General features: G+C 38.1%; 1 protein-coding gene across 5 annotated transcripts in view; it reads left to right on the top strand.

Moving 5' to 3' along the window:
* Window positions 1–22,738, top strand: part of LOC135325048 (ADP-ribosylation factor-like protein 15) — a 232,401-nt gene that overhangs the window by 45,609 nt on the left and 164,054 nt on the right. The window contains exon 1 of one of the 5 annotated variants that reach the window (XM_064502468.1): window positions 1,987–2,235. The exons of the other annotated variants lie outside the window; for them this stretch is intronic. Coding sequence (XP_064358538.1) covers window positions 2,227–2,235 — 9 coding nt within the window. The 5' untranslated portion in view covers window positions 1,987–2,226. Of the gene's footprint in view, window positions 1–1,986; window positions 2,236–22,738 lie in introns of those variants that run through there. 5 annotated transcript variants of the gene reach the window in all.

Consider the following 22,738-nt stretch of genomic DNA (forward strand, 5'->3'; position numbering starts at 1 on the left):
ACATCTCATTGAGATACAGGATTTGATAATCTCTTCTGTATCTGTCCTTGCTTTTCTGGTAACCTTCATTTAACTAAATTTATTAGAACCCTTCACAACAGAAGCCTTTTCCCATAAGGTTATATTCACTATCCAGAGGCTCCTCCTAAAACCTTCTATGCTCTTACTTTTGTATCAAAGTGTAGTGATCTTCATGAGGCTTCTACGTAAATGCTCGTGTGTTGCTTCTAGTAGTTTGAAAAACTTGTTGTCTATATGTTAAAGGTTATTTTCATTGTTGATATGGAGTTGATTCGCTACTGATGTTGGACTTAGAAGCATCTGGTCCAAATCAGGATGTTAACCAAACTCTGCATCACCTGAGTCAACATGAATTGCTGAAAAATTCTGATAGGCTTTTCTTTTTTCATTTGGGTTTTCATTTGGGTTCATTCATATTTAAAGAAAGAGCCTTGCCTTGACCTATCATCTAGAAGTCCTTTATAATCAGTCATCAGGGCACAAATTTTGTAAGGAAAATAAGCCAAATTTTGTTTTCATATGTTGTTTATACTTCAGGGCATTACTATTCTTCTTCTTCTTCTTCTTTTTTTTTTCTTTTTTCTTTTTTTTTCTTTTTTTCTTTTTTTTTTTTTTTTTCCTTCAGATCATGAATTAGTCTATCTTTTCAGATTGGCAAGTGACAAATGCCACACTCAAAACTGGCATTGTTTTTTACGTGTGGGAACTGAAGAACATTCTCTGGGACTGTGTGCTAAATACTCCCTAAATAGTCAAATAAAACAGTATAAAGCATGCAACTTCTATCATGCAAGCTGCTGTCTCAGATATGATTACTTAAACTTGATGATAAATTGTTTTAGGTGATATGTTTAAGCTTTGTTATGGAAAAAGTCTTTTGACAATTATTTAAGTATTAATGCAAACTGAATTTTCAGAGGAACTTTTCTCCAAGAGTATTGTCCATCTAGTCCGATCTTTTTCATTTCTCTACATGATAGAGAGGGCTGACAATGTTTGTGTTTTGGCTTGCTGAGAGTTTCATACTATTTTGGGTTTTGTTGTTTTGATCTTTTTTATCCACATTGGCTCACTTTAACCTCAGATACTCTCACATTTAAGATTTGTGGGGTTTGTATGCCTTTTTGACCCATGAGAACATCTCCAAGACCCTCAAAGGCCTCCTGTAGTTCAGAATCGTTCCAGACTTTTCTAACTAAACTGTCCTGAATTTGACCTAATAACACTACAAACAAGTTTGCGCATTTTTCAATATATTTTTTTCTTCTCACACAGTGCCTGGTACAAAGTTGATATTAAATAGCATAACAAACTAAAGCTGTTGACATCTTATGTTTTGGTTGTTAGCAAGTATTGTTTGCATAAGATTTATCTCCTGAGAGGAGAAGGGATTGCTTTAGAGAAATAGGCTTGCCTTCACTAGCTGAACAATTGAGTGTCTGTTCCGGTGTGGGTGTGTATATGCCCTCTTCTCTGAACTGTTTGCTCAATTGTGAGGTTTCCCTGTAATAAGTTCTCAACTGGGAAAAGGGAACATGTTCTCAGCAGCAACTCGCCTTATTTTTGAATGGCAACTTGGTGACTGTCCTTCCTTTCAACCTTATCACATTCAAAGTGAACTTTCTCTAGTGCATTGGTCTGAAGAAAAACTGTCTAGAGTGCTGCCCAATAATGGTCACCTACAAAGATCACTTCATTTGTAACACTTAGGTTAGTGCAGACTTTGTAGACCTGTTTGCATGCATACATAGAGTATTTTTGATTTAAACAAGAAAATTTATGGCTTGTTACTTCTATTCCGAAAATGAAACAGGTGAAAGATACTACTTTCTAACATAAAAGATCTGCTCCCTGTGTGTTTGGAGTTAGTTTTGCTTGCTTCACTCAGTAAAACACTATTATTGCTTTTCCGTCCTGTTACCTCTACAGAATCATCCCAGATTGCAGTGATGGTGATGCTGGAGCTCTGTGCCTTTCTGGGCACTCCCAGAACAGTTTATTGAATTCCAGACAGAGTTGGCTGAATCTGCTGAAATCAGAGGGATTGCATACATGTGACCAGCAGCATAAATTAGCCTGGAGAACCTTTACATTTGTTGACATGAGAAGCGAACAGCACATCTCTACTTTTGGATCTGAAGTTTTTTGGAGTGATGCCTGCAAGCAAGGCTGTCTTTCTTCCACAGAAAACTGGATGCATTTTTTATGGAAATGGTGAGGCACAGCAAGCATGGAACAAAAACTTCATCTTCTTATAAAAAGCTTTCTGAAGTGGACAGCCAGATGAGTATGCTGAAGTCAGTATGGCCTGCCTTGTGGTAGGCAGTGGTCTGTCTGGCAGGCTTACCCATTTGGCCGACAGGGCGTAGGAGAGCAAAATGCTTCCCTGCTTGCATTCAGTTGCAGGGATAAAGGGAGGTGCTGTGGCCTCTAAGTGGTAGCAGAAGTAGCAAGCATCTTGCTTAAGGTAGGAGATCTGCAGGTGTTTTCCTTGAACAGCTTCTGCTGCTGGCACCACAGGTGGAGCTGGCAGGGGAAACAGAATTGAGAGGAAGGTGTTGTGCTGCTCTCTGCCCTGCAGTAGTGATTGTGGCTTCTGCATGTTTTGCAGTCCCCTTGACCAGATAGGCAGGAAGCAGCTCTGCTGCTTTGTCCCAGAGGAGATCCCAGCATGTCTTCCCATGCCTGGCATGCACAGGTGTCCTGAAAGAGATATTTCTCTGAGCGTTGAGAAGGTTGGGCTTCTGTATTATAAATGAGGAGTTGCATTTATTTTGTGCTGTTGGCTGTGTCTGAACTTCTTTAAGCACAATGAGCCAAATTCAGCCTATGGCAATTGTAACTTAGTGAACCCTGTGTTGTCACAATTAGAGTGACTTCTGCTTTGAAGAGTTAGTTGATCTCACATATCTGGGATGCTTCAGCATAGTACATGCATCTACCAATACTCAGGTGTGTTGAAGAGCCCATAATGGCACTTGCGGAACTAAGAAGAGGAAATACTCATCTCAAGGACATCCGCTACCTACTGTCAGTTTTACTAAAGCTATGTTTATTGATCAACCAGGATATATAATAGGTTTAAATCCAGAAGGTATGATTTTAATTACCTTGTCTATCTTCATCCATAATTGCATCCATAGGTTTTCTTATACCAAAACATGTTTTAGGGGAGAGGGGGGAAAAAGTCAAATTATGATTTGAATATTTCCAGTAGTAGAAAATTCACAGCAATCTGGGCAAGATATTCCAGTGTTTAACTGCCTCTCCTTTAATGAATGCCTGTTGCTTTTTTGATCCCCTTCTCTGTGTTTTGGGGATGGTTTTCTGTGGTCTATTTTTATAACGTAAATATTATGAGATCCTCAAGCCTTGCATTGTCAGAAATTCTTTTTTCTAATCTTTTGATCATTCTAGTGACTCTTCCATGGCCTCTTTGATTTTATTTTTCTACTTATTTGAACACTGTTCTTTGGGGATATCAGGACAGACAACAGCAATGCAATAGGAACTGTACTTCTGTCAATTACAGACATCATAAAACCTCTCTTTTCCAACTTGGTAATTCCCTATTCTCCAAAAGAGACACCAGTCCTTTGAGCCTATGGCTGATCCTCACCGTGTTGAGTGAAAATTTACCCACCAAGCTGAAAAGCATTTTCAGAGTCGCTGTTTTCCAGGATAGAGAATAGAGCATTCTTTTTTTGTTTCTGGAGGCAAACGTGTGTACGTTTGGGTTTCTTGTATTATCTGCCATTTATCTATGCTCAGTTTATTGAGGCTAGGAGATGGCCATCTAATCAACTGCCTGAATATTTGATATTGCATGTGATTTGCTTTCTGCTGCCTTCTTTTTCAAGAAACTCAGTGCACATCCAGTCACTTGAAACAGGATTGTTTTCTGTTGCTTTTTCCAAGAGCTCCTATGCCAAATGATACTGCTGTGCTACTAATAAGCTAGTAATGTATTGGTGATCTCTCTTTTTCCTTATTTATCAGTCTTTTCTTTCTGCTGGTGATGATCTTGGGAAGGGAGGTGGATCTTGGGATCTCTCTCACCCCTCCCTATCTTTGGGACTGGTACTGTTAAATGTCAAACAGCATGGGCAGATCTGTGGGATCACACTAGAAAAGTATCACTCAATGAAAATTCCTTCTTAGGAGTTGTATCCTGAAGTCCCTAAATCAAATACATTTATTCTGTTTTAAGAGTGTGTTGTTGCCATTGGATTATTCTAATGGACTAATCAAAATGTCCTCCAGTGTAAAACCGAATGTCTTTCAGAAGTCTTTCTGAGAATATTACATAAAAACTTCCTTTTTAAAAACCCAGTTTAACTCATTAAAGACAGTAAGGCATGTGTGTGCGTGTGTGTGCAGATCTGTTGACTGGCATTCATTGTTTAACTTAGTTTAATTGCTCATAATCAAAATCCTGCATCAGGATTACTTCATGCTGCATCACTTCATAGAATTCCTCCTCCCCACCACTTCAAGCTGAAAGGCCTGTAATTATTTAGGGCATCTGATTTACCTTTTATAAATATTGACGTAGCATCTGCTTCTTCTGTTCTTTTGAACTTTTCCAGTTCCAGTTTTGCACAATGTAATGAAAATAAGTATTACTAGTCCAGGGCGTACCTATGCTATCTCTTTCAACATTCTTGGATACAAGTTATCCAGCTCTGCTGATGTAAAAGTGTCCAATTAGTAGCTGCTGTTTAACATCTTGAGTTACTGTTGGAATGGAAGCTATTTCATCATCATAATATGCATGTTAGTTGCTTTTTCTCACAGATGTGTGTCTGCCCCTTGCTTTTCTTTATAACTGTCAGCAATCCTACAATTTCCATCTAATAATGGAATTATTTTTTTTCCTGAGAATACATTTAAAAAAACTGTTTGTCTAACAATTCTAGTCATTCACTTCTTTCTGTTCTTTTGCTACTTATAATATTCTTTTGCAGTATTAATTCCCAGTCAGAACTAGACTCATGTTGAGGGGGCAGCTCATACCTTTTAATGAAAAGGGAAGATTTTAGTCAGACTGCCATGAATGCATTATTATCTTTTGCCAAAGAAAAATGAAATGGTCTAATTCACCTTCAATATGAGTATCCTGTTGATAACGATTTCTTCATTATAGTGGCTGTACAGGTGGGATTAATTTCCTCTAACTTTAAACACAGAGTTAGACCTGTGACCTATCTTAGGTGTCTATTACAGAATGAGAGGAATCTCATTTTTGGAAGTGCCTGTTTCCTCTCATTGGCTGTAAAAGGCACCCGAGACAACTAGCTCATTCTTAGGGTTCTGATTCTTCGATGACTTTGGGTAGGTGGATCCCATCCCGTATTGTAAAGCTGATGGTAGTTCCCTTTTAAATATTATTTGAAGAAAGACAAACATCATCAGATGTTTGATTTCAGTTCCCAAATATTGTTTTTCTAACAATGAGATTTGAAAAGTGGCTCTTTAGAAATAGCCTTTGCCCTTGTCTCTTGTACCTTGGTGATTTTAAGTCAAAAAGTGAGTGTAGCTTGTAAGACAAAAAGATACTAGTTTGTATACATCGCATCTGGTACCTGAAAGTTAATTTTTGTATCCCTGATGCATTCTGCAGACTGAATTTAATGGTCTGGTAACTTGTAGATTAAGTATCTGTTCTCAGTTTTGTTTCTTAGGAAAAAGGTTGATTAATTTTGGCAGCACTTTCTGAACAGAACTATATAAAAATTGGGCCTTTTCAACATTCCAGATCACCTGTATTTCTTTTTCTCTGCCAAGTGTAGAAGATAAAGCTGTAGCTTGCTTTTGCAGGTTATGCAAAACAAGGATATTCTAACATTCTTTAAACAACTCTCTCTCAACGAGATGGGTAGAGTGACTGCAAAGGTGGTCTTTTGGGAGAGCTTTTCACTTTCTTAAAGATATTGTTGAGAGAGAAACATGCCAGAGAAGCTACACATCAAAAATGGAATAAAGCTTGAGGGCCAAGTCTTTTGGTGATCTTTGGCTCTGTTAAACAATGCAAAATTAAATTTTGATATCTTAGTTGTGTTTTGATAACATATTATTTTATTTAAAAAGTTCCAAGGCCCCCATACTCCAATTCCTCCCTACCCCTCTTCCCCCAAAATTTGCGGAGCTCCTGGTGTAAACTGTGCCTGTGGTTTTGGAAAGGTCAGTCACCTTCTGATAGAATCTGTTGAAAAGAACCCGAATAGAGGAAAACACCCCAACCCTCTGTGTGTGTAACTTTACCATATTGTAATTATAGATATTACACAGTTATTCTGACCCTTTTAAAGTTGTTTTCAACATCTGCCAACTATCACAATCAACTGCAAGTCACTACATATGGTAACAGATAACCTGCTTTTATTGCCATGTAATTTGTGAGCTGTAAATAATTGTGTACCATAATTACATGGCATTTACCTTATGATTGAAATAGCTACATGGCTGTTCGTACCGTGTGAAATAGTGATAACTTTTTTGATTTTCCTAATGAAGTTGTTCAGTTTGTCTTCAGCATATTTACATATGTTTTAGTAGTCTCAGGAACATGATTACAGTGTGTGAAATATAACCCATTAACAAAACACTTCATATCCCTATTCTTTAAATTGTAGGTCAGTGGTTTCTGGGGGTCCATATTTGTTGTTAACTGGAAGAGCATTTTTCATATTGGATTCTCAAATATTACCTGTGAAACTTAACACTTTTTTTTCATCCCTACAAGCTGCTTTTCTTTCAATGAGAAAGTCAACTGCACAAATTCTTGTGCTTCTTTAAATTCTTAATCATATCAAGATTGTGATTTAAATGAAATGGGCATATTAATACGTTGTTGGCAGCTTTTTTTAAACAGCTGAATGAAATATCTTTTTATTAGCTAATGCATAGTTTGTTTGCAGCCTTTTTTTAAATGGAGCTATGATTTAAATGTGTAAGTTCCGGTAGAAATAAATTTGCTGTGATAAAATTTGAAAATATTTAAATGATTGTTGTATTTACAGCACTGTGTATGTAATTTGGTATCTCTGTGAAGTCTGTGCATGGATGAATGAGAATTGATAGCTTTCCAGGATACAAACAAATTTTATTACTGATGTACAGCCTTGTCCATGGTCGGCAAAGGACTGAAAAATGGGAATGCTTCGGTTCCAAGAGACTATGTGCGTGTTTGCACGGGGGTGCAGCTGTGTTGTTGGGAAAGCAGAAGAGGGCACTGCACAGCTGTCACGCGCCGCTGGAAGAGCTGCTTGTGGGGGCAGTTACAACTCTTTTAGCGCTCCCCTTTAATTCTGTACTTCATAGAAGTTTAATAAAAAAACCCAAACTTTCCTTTTATTTCTCTTTTTGTAAAATTACTAGAAAAGGTTACTGATGCAGGTGCCTTTCCCGAGACTATTTGTCGTCTTGAGGGTCAGTCTGATTCTGCGCTTTTTTGTGTGGTGATGAGGAGCGGCGCTGACTTTAGGTTGGGCTCCCCAGAGGAGGTCGGGTTGCGAAAGGTGCCTGCTGTGCCGTGAGCAGTAGATGGCAGTGCTGTTCTATTGCAGGGCGCAGACTTGGATTAACAGAAGTTTTAAATCCTGTGCAACATACCCTTTGTTACACGTCTGCTGCTGAAACATTCATAGTTAGGTTATATATTGTTCTGTTTAGAATTAGGTCAGTTCTCTGAAGACAACCAGCCATGTCAGAACTGGGGGAGGGGGAATGTTATAGGTGTTTGTTTATGAATAGGTGCTCAGTGCATATGTATCGTTTGGTTACCTATTTTGTGTGTGATTTAGATACAAAAGAGCATAAAGCTAGTATGATATCATTTAATGCTATTTCAAATGTAATGAGAAGGCACTGGGATGTGTAGGTGCCTAACTTTTCTTTTTCCATCTACTTTTGTTTTCTCTCAAGGGGAATTACTTAGTTTCTACAGAAACAACTGCTGGTTAGTGATGCACAGTGCATTCCTGTAAATTTCCCATTTTCCTCATATTGAAACATCCCTGCACTCTGAAAACCTGATGACTCATAGTTTATCAATCTCTGAGTCCTAAGTCCGAGCCAGTCCCTCTTGGCTTTTCTAGTACCGGAAGTCGTAGAGATTTTTTTTTTTTTTCTGCTCATCCGTGAGCACACTCTGAATGGAAAGACTAATTGATCATTATTTTGTGAAAGAGTCATCTGATTGCAAAAATGAGCTTTCTTGTGTTTTTGGGGGGAGGGCAGAGTTACTCTCCTGAAGTTTTTATTAAAGACCTTGTAAAGATCTTAGATCTTTAGTTTTTTTTAAGACAATTATAAATTTCCCCAGGAGTACTGAATTAGAGTGTCATGAGGAATGTGAGTGTGTAGAGTGTGCTTTTTTTTTTTTTTTTTTTTTTTAACTTAAGTTTGGATGATGCACCAGAATCTAACTGTTGTAATTTCATAACTGTACTCTTACAAGTATATCTTTTCAAGTTAGAGTGCAAGAATTTATTAAACTATTTATATGTTTGGAAATTCAGTTTCAGTAGTTCAGTATCACTGTGGTTGTGTGTGTGTGTGTGTGTGTGTGTGTGTGTGTAGACTTACAAGGTTTCTGCAGGTTCTGTGGTAGACTATAGTTTATATTTCTACAGTGACCATATAATGAAACATTAGGGATGCAGTGTTGATGACATGCTATTCATGTTAGCATATTCTTTTTTCTGTAAGCATAAAGATTACTAGCATCAGATTATAAAAGTTAGTACCTATGGTACTGCTGTACCAAATGTAGTGCTTTACTAGTTATTTCACTCAGTTTGAGTTGCTCATGATGGCAGAAATGAATTTTTCAAGTTGTCATTTTTGAATTTACAAAGAAAATTATTTAAAGAACTAGAACTCTGGTCTTGTCCAAATGTTTTCTACATGAATATTTAGATTGCTTTGAACAGGTTAAAGAAAGACTTTTAAATTGTCAATTTTCAAAACAGAGTTTGTGTCAGAATGGCCCTGAAAGCCTGCCTTTGCTCTCAGTCTTAAGACATCTTCAGTATTAGCAAGCTGGCTTCATAATAAATGAGAATTTTCCAGAAATACTAAAGCCTGCTTTTACAACCTGAATCATAAAAACAAAGAAAACAAAGTTAAATGAGAAATAGTGCATACAGTCTCAGTGGTCAAAAGGCTGGGAACAATATAATTGCTGGAAGCTTTGTAGTAGTAGACATTTCACAGAAAAAAAAAGGCTGATTTCATGACAAAGCCAAATGTCTTGTGCAGGTTGTTGAAATTGTTACATAATGAATTACATCAAATAAAAACTGAAATATCTCTTGAAAGGCAGTACTTCAGCAACATTTTCTAGGGTGCTTTTTAAAGTGAGCTATGCTGATAAACATCAATAATTTTTTATCGTGTGTGGGGGGTGGAGGGGCAGATCAAGTTTTGTCAACTTAAAGTTTGCAGTATAGCTATTTAGTACTTTTTGTATCACTTTACGCTATATCATGAGAAGGCACGTTTTGTTTTTTGGAGGTAGAAGAAAAATTGGCTTCACTTTTAGTTTCTGCATAGCCAGACTTGCTCTTATGTTTGTAATATTTATGGAAGTTCAATAGGGGGCCCTTGGTGCTTTGATCTAGTGCCACAGTGCAGTTTAATGAGAGAGGGGTTTTCAATATTGTCTGCAATATTGAAAATTCTGCCAGCTCTGTCTTAAATGATAAAATGTAAGGTTTACACCTTGGAAACCTTCTCGTATTTCTGGGCCCTCTTTCAGTTTGAAACAGGTAATTACAAAAACCCTCGGATCAATTTTTGTAAAGGGGCACCCTGATGGGTGCCATGACTGAAGTGTGACATGAGCCTTTTCCAATACAATGGGTGGCCTAACATTCCTCTGGAAGGCCAAGCTCATTAAATATTCTGTTCTTTTTTTCTACCCTCTCCCCCTCTTCATGCACTTAGCTTGAGTTGCGCTAAGTCTGAGGTTTCTTCACTGAGGACTTAGGAAAATTGCATAGAGTTCTCAGATTGAATTTTTTATGTGTATGACTTCATGATGGCATTAGCATGTGCTTTGATCCATGTGTGAATGGCACTGGGTCGGCTCTTATTGCCATATCCAGATGGTGTTACAGGGAACAAACAGTTGTGTTTTAGGATTTCTCAATAGACTGTCTAGACTGGTCTTGCAGCAGACAGATACAGCCACCCATCAAATTAGCGTTTGTCAGATTTATGGTAATGGTTCACCAAAGCCTTCCTGTCATTGACATTAAGATTTACGCCTCCAAAGTTATTTTGTCTTCCACAGAATGTAAAGTCTGATCATGTGTATGTATATGATTATCTACATGTAGATATATATTTGCATATATAAATTTTTAACTAAGAGAGAGAAAAGCAACTGAAGAGAAGTATCTGCCATAGTAAGAGGCAGAATTTTTAAAGTATTTTTTAATAGAGTCTGATTCCTACAGCTGGATTGATTAAGGAAGCTGTCCCTCCTCCCTCCATCGCCTCCCTTCAAATGATAATACGGATGTTCTGTTCCAGTCAGTGTCTCCCATATGCCCTTTTTGGAAAGAAAAACATGTATGTGGATTACTACGGCTAGATTTTGCACTTTCATGTTACACTGGAGTAATATGAGCTGCTCCCTATACGCAGTGGGAATAACCTTTTGACAGGCAGTATGTCCATTCTCAGTGGAAATGTTTTTCCAAGTCTGGCCAGGGCTCCTTTGATCGTGCCACCTCAAATGTAGAGGTCATAGCTACTATGCAATATAAGAACCACTGATGGCTGACCAGAGGAGAGATGATTTTGAGAAGGGGATATTTAAAATGAGCCAAATGTTTTTTAGGGCATCAGTATTTTGTGTACAGTTGCTAAGCTGGAGTGCTGGGGAAAGTTTAAATTAAGATAAACATGCATCATCTGAGGGTGCAAAAAAGAGGTGGTGTAAATTTCAAGTGGCCGAATTGCAGTAGTGATCTTTGGGGTTGGACATGCCAGAGCATGTTTTGAAAATGTTTCCCTGTACTAAGGATATTTTGAGAATGGCAAAGGGAGTAATGGGATGATGAAATGATGCAGATGTTATAGTGAACTGTATATTCAGGGAATGATACAACTTAATGAAGAAATAATTTTACAAAATACTTGAATTAATTTGCTAGGCTTTCTGTGGCATGTTTTTGGAACATCTCTCCCCTATTTGCTAAGAATGAGAATAATTATTATTGATCGCAAATGAGAACAATTGTTGATCAAATATAAAACCATTTTATAGAAAGTGTGTGGGGGCCCACCCCCACCCCTTTCTCCGCTCTCACTATTTTTCTTGCTTGAAGGAGCCTTATGACATTGGAAGAAAGCAAATACGGCTGATCTACAATTGACCAGAATCAGCTCCAGGAAAGCAGAGCTGGTCCTGCAGAAGGCAGCTCGCCCCTGTCCCCGCACAACGCGCCTGCGCGCTCGGGCCGTTCCTTTCTCGGGGCTCACATCCTCTCTGCTACGCAGCAGCATCTGCAGCAGTGTCTCTTGGAAAACTCTACTAGTTTGTTCTTCACAAATCCATGGTTAGAGATTGTGATGGTGTAATCTTGGTTTATTGGCTAGATTTTGTGATTTATGTGTTTTGAACATCTTTGTTACACAACTTTCCTCTGTGCGAGTGCTGTAGTGAAAAGAACATAAGATGTCGGAGAAACAAATCTAACAGCAGAATAAGAATTCTTTTCCTTTATGTGGAGAATTTTCTTTTTTCTTATGGATGTTATCTGTGACTACTGGGAAGAATAGTTTGTTGAACTTTGTCTCCACATTGTACCTTTTCATGTCTGAGTGGAGAAGACGTTTTCTGGCTTTCAGTACAACAGGATAGACTTATCTGACTTTGTTTTTTTATCTTGCCCTCTAATTTTATTTGAAATAAGTAAATGTTGTTTTCAGTTATGTATATTTTAATTGGTTAAATTTCTGCATGAATTTAAAATATGCTGTATTAATATTACTTAATATTAAATAGTTGTGTAAGCATTTTAACTTCACTATAGGTTATAGCTTAATTTCACTGTAGAGTGTATAGGTTTATTCTGGTTCTAAGCAGATGTTGTGAAATGTGTATCCACATGAAGTAAACACAGACAATATTTTTCAAGACCAAGTTATGCTTGGTTACTTTTTGTTGCTTGCTCCTGGAGCATCAGAAAACCGTTTAGCAGCCTTGGAAGGCTTAGATGGTGCCTTCTTTTTTTTTTTTTTTTTTTTTTTTTAGCTTAGAAATTCAGATTTTTCTTTAAGCATACTTCTGTTTTTATTTTGATATGGTGAAAACCTCAGATGAAATCTTATTGTCTTCATGCTGTCTTAACTTGTCTCAATCAGCTGAAGGACTTTATATGGCCAGTTTAAATTTTAAAGAATCATTACTTATACAGCAAGACAATGGAATATTTATATAAATGCTGGCCTCTCTAATGGGCATGGCTTACTGCTCTGAGTGCGACTTTGTTGCTTATTAGAAGTGCTTTATCAGAGATGGGCTAAAAGGCATGTGTGGTTCTGTGTGTTTTTTTGCGTCACCCCCCTCCCCCATCCATTTTTGGGACAGCCCAAACTTACAGAAGGTAACAGAGAGACTAATAACAAAATATTTGGCCTGGCCAGTCCCAGATGGGATGCTGTGGTGCTCTCTTTGCACTCTCACAAGTGTCTTTGGTGTATCGCAAAGCATTGTTAATGCTGAGAGACAAAGCCCCCCGTTCGCGTGGGGCAGCGCTGGGTGCTGCCACGCCGTGACCGGAGCTGCTCCGTGCCGCCCGCAGCAGCGCTGCTGCCTTCCTCCCGCGCAGCATATTTGGTCTGGGGAGAGATGGCACACCCGGGTTATCTAACACCGGAGGTTTGCAAGTAGCACGATTTATGACGTTTCGTAGGGCTTTGTCCTTGGGGAGTTAACGTCTTCTTTTCTGGGGGAAGATTTTGTTGACAGGTGATTAACTAAGAAAGAACATAGAGTCGTCTCCCCCTTTCTCCAAACGCGAGAGGGAAGGGAATTGGGTGCGGGGAGAAAAGGGAAGGGAAATGACTGTGGAGACTGGTGTCTGAGGAGGGGGGAGAAGCGGAGGGAGGGAGGAGGGAGAAGCAGGCAGCCAGTGGAGAGAAGGGACGGATTTCTTAAGAATAAAGAGAGACCAGCCTGACCCCGCCAGCCCAAAGGTGCTCGCAGTAGCTGCTGCCGCCTGCCCGGCCCCTTGAAGATGCTCGTTCTTTCCCTGGGAGCTGGCTGGGGCCTCGTTCCCAAGGCCGTGCTTCCACCGCCATCCCTGCCCCGACTGGCTGTGTCTGCTCAGATCCTGAAGAAAGTAGATGTGGGGGAGAGCCGAGCTGCTTGAGCTGACATTGCATCGAAAGAGCAGTCCGTAGAACCATGGCCTAATTCCCTTGTCAACACACACAGCCCTCACACCCAAATTTACGAGTGTTTTAAATCCCAGCTAGCTGGCCCAGCTGGGAATATAAACTAGACCTCAGGTATTGTTTTAACTCAGGCTGGCAACCTGCCCGCCTTGCAAATGAGGATACAGAATAAATCTGGCAATCCTTCAGAGCTGTCCCACAGCTCCCCCAGAAGCACAGACAGATGCTCGGCAATTGCTTTCCAGTTCATAGGGGAAAGGCTTCTCTTTCTCCCTTGCTGTGAAAACAAAACAAAAAACCCTTGTGATACACCTCTAGAAATGCTTTCACTGGTGAAGAAACTAGCTTGGGCAGTGGCTACTCACCTGGTGACTAAGCTAATGTGGGTGCTCAGGTTTGAGCACCTGGACAAGAATGGCAATGAAGACATGCCTATGTTGGAGCAAACTATGGAAATCTATCCAAAGTAATAAGTCGTTCAAGCCTTTTCGTGTTTTTGTTACTGTTGTTGTTTTTCCTTCAGTGATGGTGGCTTTGCAAGCACACTGTCAACCTACAAATTGTGCTTGTTGGAAAATTGTTCTTGCCTAAGACTTCTGTAAATGAAAGATCAGAAAAGAGCTCTCTAGACTTTGTTTCCTGTTCACAGGACAATTCAGGTTGGAAAGGATCTCAGAAGGTCTACAGTCCAAGCTTCTGCTTACAGCAGGGTCAGCTTGGAGTCTGACCAGGTTGCTCAGGGCTTTATCCAGTCTGGTCTTGAAAAGCAAGGGGAAGAAATCTCTAAGGATGAAGACAGCAAAGTCCCTCTGGGTAACCTGTTCCACTGCTGGACTGTCCTCCTGAGGAAAAAGTGTTTTCTTATATGCAGTTTGAGCCTCTCTGGTTTCAATTTATCCTTTTTTTTTTTTGTCCTCTCACACAATTTATGGCTGTAAGTATCTCTTTAAAAGGTTCCCAGTAGGTTTATCGTTAGGCCTCTGAATATCTCAATTGCTCTAAATTGTCTCAAAGAGATTATTCTGTGTTTATAGTATTGTGGTATTGTTAGATTTTATAGTGAGTTTTCTTTTAGCAGAGGGTGCAACTCAGACTGCAGTGTGATTTTTGAGAGTTGGCACATTCAATATGCCACATGCAGTACAACTGCAAAATAAACTTAAACAAATGCAAATCTGAACTTTTGGCAATAGCGTACTTCTACGTATAAAGAAAAAATGTGATGCCTGATGCATTTGCATTCGCAAATGCCTGTTCTGTAAGTGGAGATCAGAGTGGTTTTTGAAGTAACAAGGGGAAATTGAAAACTCCTTTTTAATATGCCGCTGCATTTAGGGCTCTGATTTGAGAGACTGACCAATCTTAATTTTACATTTCACATAGGAAACCTTAGAGCATCCACAAAGACACTAGAAAAGTCTTTTGCATGAGAAGACAGCAGCATATTAGTATACTATTATTTTCTCATGCCATGGCAGCCTGAAATTCATGTTAAAATAATCAGCTGTACAAAGACAGATGGCTTAATTCGGCTCTTCAGGTAGTGTTTTTTTTTTTCCCTCTGATCATTGTAAGTGGATGAGTGGCATTTTCCAGCTCTGTTCTGTTTTGTTGCATTATGATTTTTTGATAGCAAATACATGCTGATCTACAGCCTAGTCTATGCCCAAGTTGCAGTTTAACTGAAATTGATTTAAAAACAGTCTAGATAGGTGAGCACCAGGCTGTGTGTGCAGATTCACTGGGTTAGTTTAGGCCAACTTACATCATGTGTATACATAATGTACAAGAGTAATAAGAATCCGCTTCTTTTTTCATGTTTGCTTTCTTTTTGTGCCTGACCTGAAAGGGCTAAAGTATCACTTTTTTGTATGTAGCTCTACACTTGAACTGTCTAAGGCCTGCTATAGATATGTAAAGTACATTACTTGTTTTTATTAATTAAAAAAAAAAAACTTTTGAGAAGGACAAGATTATGTTCTCTTCCTTTGCATGGTCCAGATGCACTGGAGCTTTTGCTGTATTGCACAGGATCTACAGTGATTGCTTTCTAAAGCCTATGCCTTGAGTAATTGTTTTTCTGCAGTGGTAGAATAGCATTCTTGATGTGTAGAGCTACATATGAATAGGCAAGTATTAAAAATCTAGCATCAAGGCTGCAAAATTTTTTTTTTAATGCAAGACCTGACTAACAGAAAGTGCTATTTACTGAAGTGAATAGCTTCTCTAATAGAGCAGAAAACTAGGACCAGCTGGAACAAGGAAGATGTGGGGAACCTGAATTGTGGAATGGTCTTCCCCCCCCGCCTTGCATTTTTTTTATGAACTACTTTCCAACTGGCAGACAAAAATGTCTATCCTCTCCCTCCTCTCCTCCTACCCCCTGCTCTTATTTCTATGTGGGGAAGTACCTGTGGAGAAAGCTTATGAAGTAGGCAACTTTTTAAACACCATTTTTGTTCAGATGACCACTCAAGGCATTCATGTAGAAAATACGTCGTAATCTTATACGAATGCCCAATGAAATTGGATATAATGCTCCGAGACGGTGTTTTCCATTTTTTTCTTTGTAGCCATTGAAACTATTCCTATAAATGCAACGCTATCACAAAGGAAATTTTGCTGAACTAATAACTGTTTTGTGGTGTGGCAACTCCACAAGTGTTTCATTGCTGAAGTCGGCTGCTGTGGATGTGAGTCTCACTCCCCTGATTTGGCCTGTGTTGGTGATCTCTCAACTGCTATCATCACTGAAAGTCAGGGAGAAATGGACCCACTCCCGTTCATTAGCATGTAATCAAGAATCAGATCTTGGAAAGAATCTGGTAGCAGACCAGGAGCCAGCAGGGTCTGGATGAGCAATCTCCACGCGTTGTTTAGTAGAGCTCTGCATGTTGATTCAATGGGAACGTCTCGTCCCTCAGGTGCAGCGTGTGGCAGCGTTCAGCCTGGAGGGGATGAGTATGTGGATAGCTATGCTTGGATCCACATTCCTTGAGAAGGAGTGCAGTCTTCTGGACAGCCAAAGATGGCAAGAGTTTTTAGCTACTGTTACTATGTAAGCATCCAGAAGTACTACAAGTACTTCCCAATTAAAACAAAACCAAACCCCTCCTCTGCTTATCAGGGTGTGGCAGTCATTTCAGTAGTCCAGTTTGGAAGCCTAACCCACTAGTGTCTAAAATTGGCAATTGCAGAAGAAGAAGAAGAAAAAAAATCCTCTCCAAACAACACACAAACAAAAACCCGTAAAGGAATCGGGCTACACAATAGGTCAGGTTGTGTTCTCTTTAACATATACAGTTGTTTTTGATGGCCACCACTCATTGCGTGTATTGAGACTGAAGACCAAAACTTGGCCCTCACCGTGCTAAGCAACTTAAAGATGGCATAATGCGCTTAAGAGGAAGAAGCTTCAGATTTGTTTTGGTGTGGTTGCTGAGCAAACTGTCTGGCAAACTGGGACAAACCTTGTTCCAGGAGAATCATATAAATCAATATTTTCAATAATGAAGAATGAGGGGCTGAGGTAGTCCCACTTGGTTTATATTAATATTTTTATCTTACATAATAGCCATAACTGCAAGATGTCAAAAATAAATTAATTCTGATAAGTAAATCGGGAACTACCTAGGGAAGGAGCTGGAAACCTATGCAGAGGAATTTACCTGAGGAGCTGAGAAAGATGTTTTGTGATTGTAGGATCAGCACAACAGGGAAATAGCTGGATTTCAATATTGAAACAGTTTTCTTTGGGTGTTCAGGTGGAAGCATTGACTGAAGTAAATTCAACACTTTTTCCCGGGTTCTCAGGTGCGTGATCTTCTAAGGTTATATACAAATATGGAAAAACAATTAACTTGCTGCAGTGCTTTAAAATCTTCCTCTTCAAATCTGTGCATTAAAAAATTCTGTAATAAGGAATTATGTGAATGTTGCCTTAGTTGAGAGAGAGGAAAGTGTAATCTCTAGCAGAGGTGTGGAAAGCCTCTGAAATACTGCAAAAGACTTTACCCTCATGATGATGTACATCTCCAAAACTTGTAGATGCTCAGGTCTGAGTGAAACTCTCCATCCTGCTCCAGGGTCTGAGTTCCATGTGTTGGGAATGGGCAAAGTTAGGTGTTGAAGTGCAAGATCCACGACATGGTGGGGAATACCTAAGCCAGCCCATGTGAAATGCTAAAGCATAGGTCTGAAACTTCTGCCACATGATGAGCTAGTTGAACAAGGTAAAGTGGCTGAAAGCTGCAGGATCAGTCTTTTTTTTGAGAGGGAAAACATGGTTTGAAAAGTGTACACTGAGGTTGCTCCCTGTGACGGAACAGAATACGTAAGAGTTTACTTATTTTTGAAACTTTCTCGTCTCTTGCCTTCATTGGAAGGAGAGGATTCTGCAATGTTAGAAACCTATTTTTCCTCTGCATTTTTCTGTGGGCAGTGGAGGAATCAAGAAAGTATAGGAAGGCTGCTTTTACTGATATCTGCTTTTAATATCAATTTATAATGGCAAAAGCTATGATATCAAATTCTTTAATAATAAATCAGTGCAGTCTGTTTTTTGTTTTCACTGTCCTAAGTTATCAGTCATGAAGACTGTTTTCAATAAGCAGCTAATGAGCCACTGAAGTAACTCTAGTTGCTGAGATTCTTTCTGGAAAGATTGATTAAATTCATCTATATACTAAAGTAACTAAGTAGATTTACAGTACAACTAGCACAGGAAACATTACAAGCCAATCAGTCTTCTGCTTGTGATGCTTCTTACACTAAAACTAATGAATATTGCAGAAATTCAGAATACAGTATGGGACTGGTATAACTTTTCAAATATAGGTAAAATTTGTGGAATTGTCAGTGTTAGAAATCCTGCTCGTTTTTTAACCCTACTGTCACTGGCAAAGTTGTTTCTATTAAAATGCTCTGGAGTTCTGGAGAGCAAACCTAGGGAGATGGTTTTATTCTGCTTTAGAAGGATTAATAGTTTCAAGTTGAGATCAAAAGAATGTCCAATATGTATAACACGTAATGCGTCATAATTTACTGTAAGCAAATACCACATATTTAACATTGTCCTTCACTTGGCATGCTAGTGATGCAAAGGAGTTGAGTTTAGATTTTTGTCTGAGCCACAAGGTAGTGTTAATTCCTGTTAAAATAACTCAGCTACAATAAGCACTTAAGGGAAATTCAAAGCTATTACAGCAGATGGCCTGCCAAAAATCTTAACTCATTTATGACAGTCTAATAATGTTAAATTCTTTGAATGTGTTTAAAAATGAGGAAACTTAAAGGTCTAATTCCTGAAAATGTGGGCAGCACAGAATTGTATGAGAACACTAACAGGTGAGGTGCACTGAAAATTCACACAGTTCTTCAGTCTGTGCAGTCTTGATTTAATAGTGTTTAATTGTTGATGAAATTCAATAGTTTCTCATGGAAAGAATCTAAGTTTTTTAACCTTATTTGGATTCTGTGCCACACTTAAACTGTGACAAAATAAGTTACCTTCTATCTGGTCAGGTACTACCAAATGATTTTTAACTAGAAAATTATGAAAAGGACTTCATACTTTTAAAATTCTACATATGAGCTGCTTTTCATTTCCAAATGAAATGTACATGATCATGTAATACAATAATGCTTTTTGTGTTATTGTATCTAAACTTTTCCAGTTTCTTTTTATTACAGTTTTCTTACACAGCATGACTTTTCTGCTCCTTCTGAATTCACATAGCTTTAAAATTGTGGAGTGAACTCTACCTCATATGCGTGATACAGTGTAAGTTTTGCTAGAATGTCTATGCTTTTACCCCATTTTCCATGCTGGTAGACTTACTAAGGAAACTCTTAATGTCTTGATTCAGTATTTCAATTGAAATCTGTGGTATATCAAACTGTCCCTGAAGGATTTTTTTTCTGTGTTTATCTGACACAAGAATAATCTTTCTAGGAAATACCACTGAATACTATGGTTGATTGGAGTAGCAAGTATGTGGCTATTAGGCTGGAATGTAAGGCTTAGCAAGAAGAGAAAAGCAGGAGACAGCAGGAAGAAGGATCATGATACGTTTGTCATCAAAATACTTTAGTATGCATGGAAGTCCAAGTTGGTTTTAATGGTGTTCCAGTAGACTTCAGATGCACATTAAGTGCGAAAGTATTTACCTGGTTTTGTGCTATTCAACAGTTGGCTTACTGCTGTCAATACTTGTTTTTCTGATACGAGTGTTTCCAAATGGGTGTCTGGTCTGGTAAAACTTTCTTTTGTTTTATTTGTAGAAGAATTTTTTTTCCTATTTTTTTTAGGAGAGGTCTTACTGTTTTTACCATTTAAGGCTGGATAATGTCCCCAGCTGAAGAAACTTCAAACATTTAGGCTGCAGCTTAATAGTTCATTTTGATTCCTGTTTCTGGATAGGAATCAAATGAGACTTAAGCTTTGTGTCCTCTTACAATAAACTTCTTTAAATGACTATTTTATTTTACTTGCACTAGATAGACATCACAATCAAATCCTCATATTTTTTGTTGCTTAGAAAGAAACACCTAGGACTAACATTTGAATCTATTCATTTTTTAAGGCTATGTTTCTATGCTGAGGAACTTTCTTCTTTTAAACTAAGTGGAGGTTGAATGAGTCCCAAAAACAAATTCAAAGCCTGAACAAACAAAAAACCTCAGGTTTATGATTACTACTTCTTTTCCATACTGCACATACAGCCTTTGTTGCCTAACAAGCATTGCAGTGTCGTCTGGGTCCTGTCGAACTTCAATGGTATTTCACTAGAAATAATACATTAATAACAAGTCAGTTTTTCCCTTCCTCTTAGTATTCTTATGTTGTATTTGTTTACATCTTTGTCTAAATCTTACTAGTCAGACTGACATTATTTTCAACTTTGTGAGCTTAGCTTGGTTTAAAAATAAGTTTAATTAAAAGATGCTAGCTTGTTTCCAAGAATAAAGTAATTTAAAAACCCCCCCCAAAACTCACTGCTAGTCTATCAATTTAAAAAGGTGGGCAAGTGCACATTAGTTTTGAAAGTTAATTTGCCTGGTGATAATCAAAAGGATATCACTGTCTTTTAGGAAAATGCGTTTAGATTTGTCAACTTGAGAAAACACAAGTTCACTAGAAGTTGTCTTATACTTTGCTGCATCTTCAGCCATCTGCCAGGGTAACATTTCTTTTCGATCAAAATATGTGGGTTCAGAGAGTGCATTTAATTGCTTAAAAAGATCTGTATTTTTAGTTTCCTCTATTAAGGAACTTGATTCAATAGGAAAACAGTAGCTTTTAAGATAGTTTTAGTTTAGAGTATATTGAGGTGGTCAAGCTTACCCTTTTTCTCCCCCAGGTTGTCCATACTTTTTAGTGTTTTTTTTTTTTCTTTAGCATTTTTCAGCTGAAGGTAGTGCCATAACACAATTTGCAGGTGCTTCAACTTTTCTGTTGCAGGAGACCCAATGACTGGGGCACATCCTTTTCATCGGGCACCAGAAACTTTGCCTCTTGCAGGAGAACAGCTGATAGTTAACATTTTTTTTGCTGATACCACCATTATAACTGATTATATATATGTGTTTTCTAGTCATTTTTATGCAATAATAACTTCAAATTCTAATCTTTCTGCTCTCGATCTGCAGAGCTGAAATTTAGGGGAGTCTTTTGAGGGATCTCCCCTTTTAATTCTTGGTTCAGTATCTATTCAGGAAGTTCCCTCTACCTCCTGCTTACCTGTGCAAGTCCAAGGAGGCTGCAGCTCCCCACTCCCAACGCTTACTCTATTGGGTGTGGGGTTTTAGACAGAGTTTTTGCTTTCTATTGCTCTGCAGAAGTAGTGTTTTAAATCATAATAGCATGCCAGAGCCTTGTTCTTGTCTCTGTTCTGCAAACCTACTATGTGAAGGTTCACATATAGGCATGATGATCCTGCCTAGGTGTAATATGAGGATCTTTTGCAGCCCACTTGTAAACCATGGTTAATGTCTCTACTTCATTGAATGCTTATGAGGAAACACTTGTTCTGAAACAGTCTTCTAATCTTTTTCTTCCACTGCTTTTACAGCTTGTCTTTTCTTACTGATTTAATCTCTGTAAGGCATAATTTGTGACTGTATGTTTTTGTAGCAATAAATTTGTTAGATTAAGAATTTAATGCAAAGACGAGAAAATGTGATCATTTATACATTCTGTCAAATAAAGGGGACTTTATCTTGATGACTTCTTGGTCAGCAAAGTAAAATACTTCCGGTGTTTTTATAAGTTATTGTGATCTTTGCATGTGACAGTTTTTTTGCTATAGCTAGTTTGTTCTCAAAACCTACATTTCTGAATTTTATTACCCATAACATAATCAAACTATGCTGAACTCCTTAATCCTTATATAAAATGATACGGCATGTACTGTGGCTTCTCGTATCTTTTCATTGTTATAAATTGCTATGGAGAAGTACTCCTGAGCTTTCTCTTAAATGAAAAATCTCTATGGCATGAGAAGAACTATGTGCATCTCTTCTCATACTTTTTATACATTCCTTACATTTCAAAAATACTGATCATATGATATGCAGGTAATTTGCAGTTACTAGAGTCTCACTGTAAAAATCATTTCCCTTTATATATGTATTGCAAAATCCTAACTTCCAGTTATGAATTAAAAATCTTCAGTATTGTATTGGTCTTTAATTAGAGAAGCAAGTGAAGAAAAAAAAAATTGAAAACTTTAATTGTAAAGGTTGAATTAAAAAGCCAGTGTTCTGCTTTTACAACTAATGAGATGTCCAGTCTCTAAAAGCCATCTATATTCCATTTCTTGAGCCTGTTTTTTATTTGTTGTCTCACTTCAAATTGTGCCAGCAACTCCAGATTGCTTATGTTTCTCTGATTGAGTCTCATTGTTATGGCATTTTCTTTAGTCTTTGAAATTGCCTCTCTTGCTAGCAAAAGGAGGAGTTTCTTAGCCTGACAAGATTTATGCTGATCTAGAATGAATGGTAAAATTTTTGTTCCAGTAAGAAGTGAGTCAGTTTTTACTAAGGCATATGCAACCTCCCTGGAATAAGCATTAAATCTTACAGCTGAGCATTAAAGGAGATCAATGACTGAGCACCCCAAAGCTGTGCTCAGTTGTCTGAATTGCATATTGAGTGTATTTCTGCTTGGATTTGTGATCATATTTCATCAGCATAAAGTATATTCTTAAGGAACAGGTTGTTGCTAATTGGTGTCTTTTAACTTACAGAAATTTTTGAAGTATTATTTAATAATTATCTGAAAAACAGACACCTAACATAC

This window comes from Dromaius novaehollandiae, chromosome Z, assembly GCF_036370855.1.
Source record: "Dromaius novaehollandiae isolate bDroNov1 chromosome Z, bDroNov1.hap1, whole genome shotgun sequence".
Taxonomy (NCBI): domain Eukaryota; kingdom Metazoa; phylum Chordata; class Aves; order Casuariiformes; family Dromaiidae; genus Dromaius; species Dromaius novaehollandiae.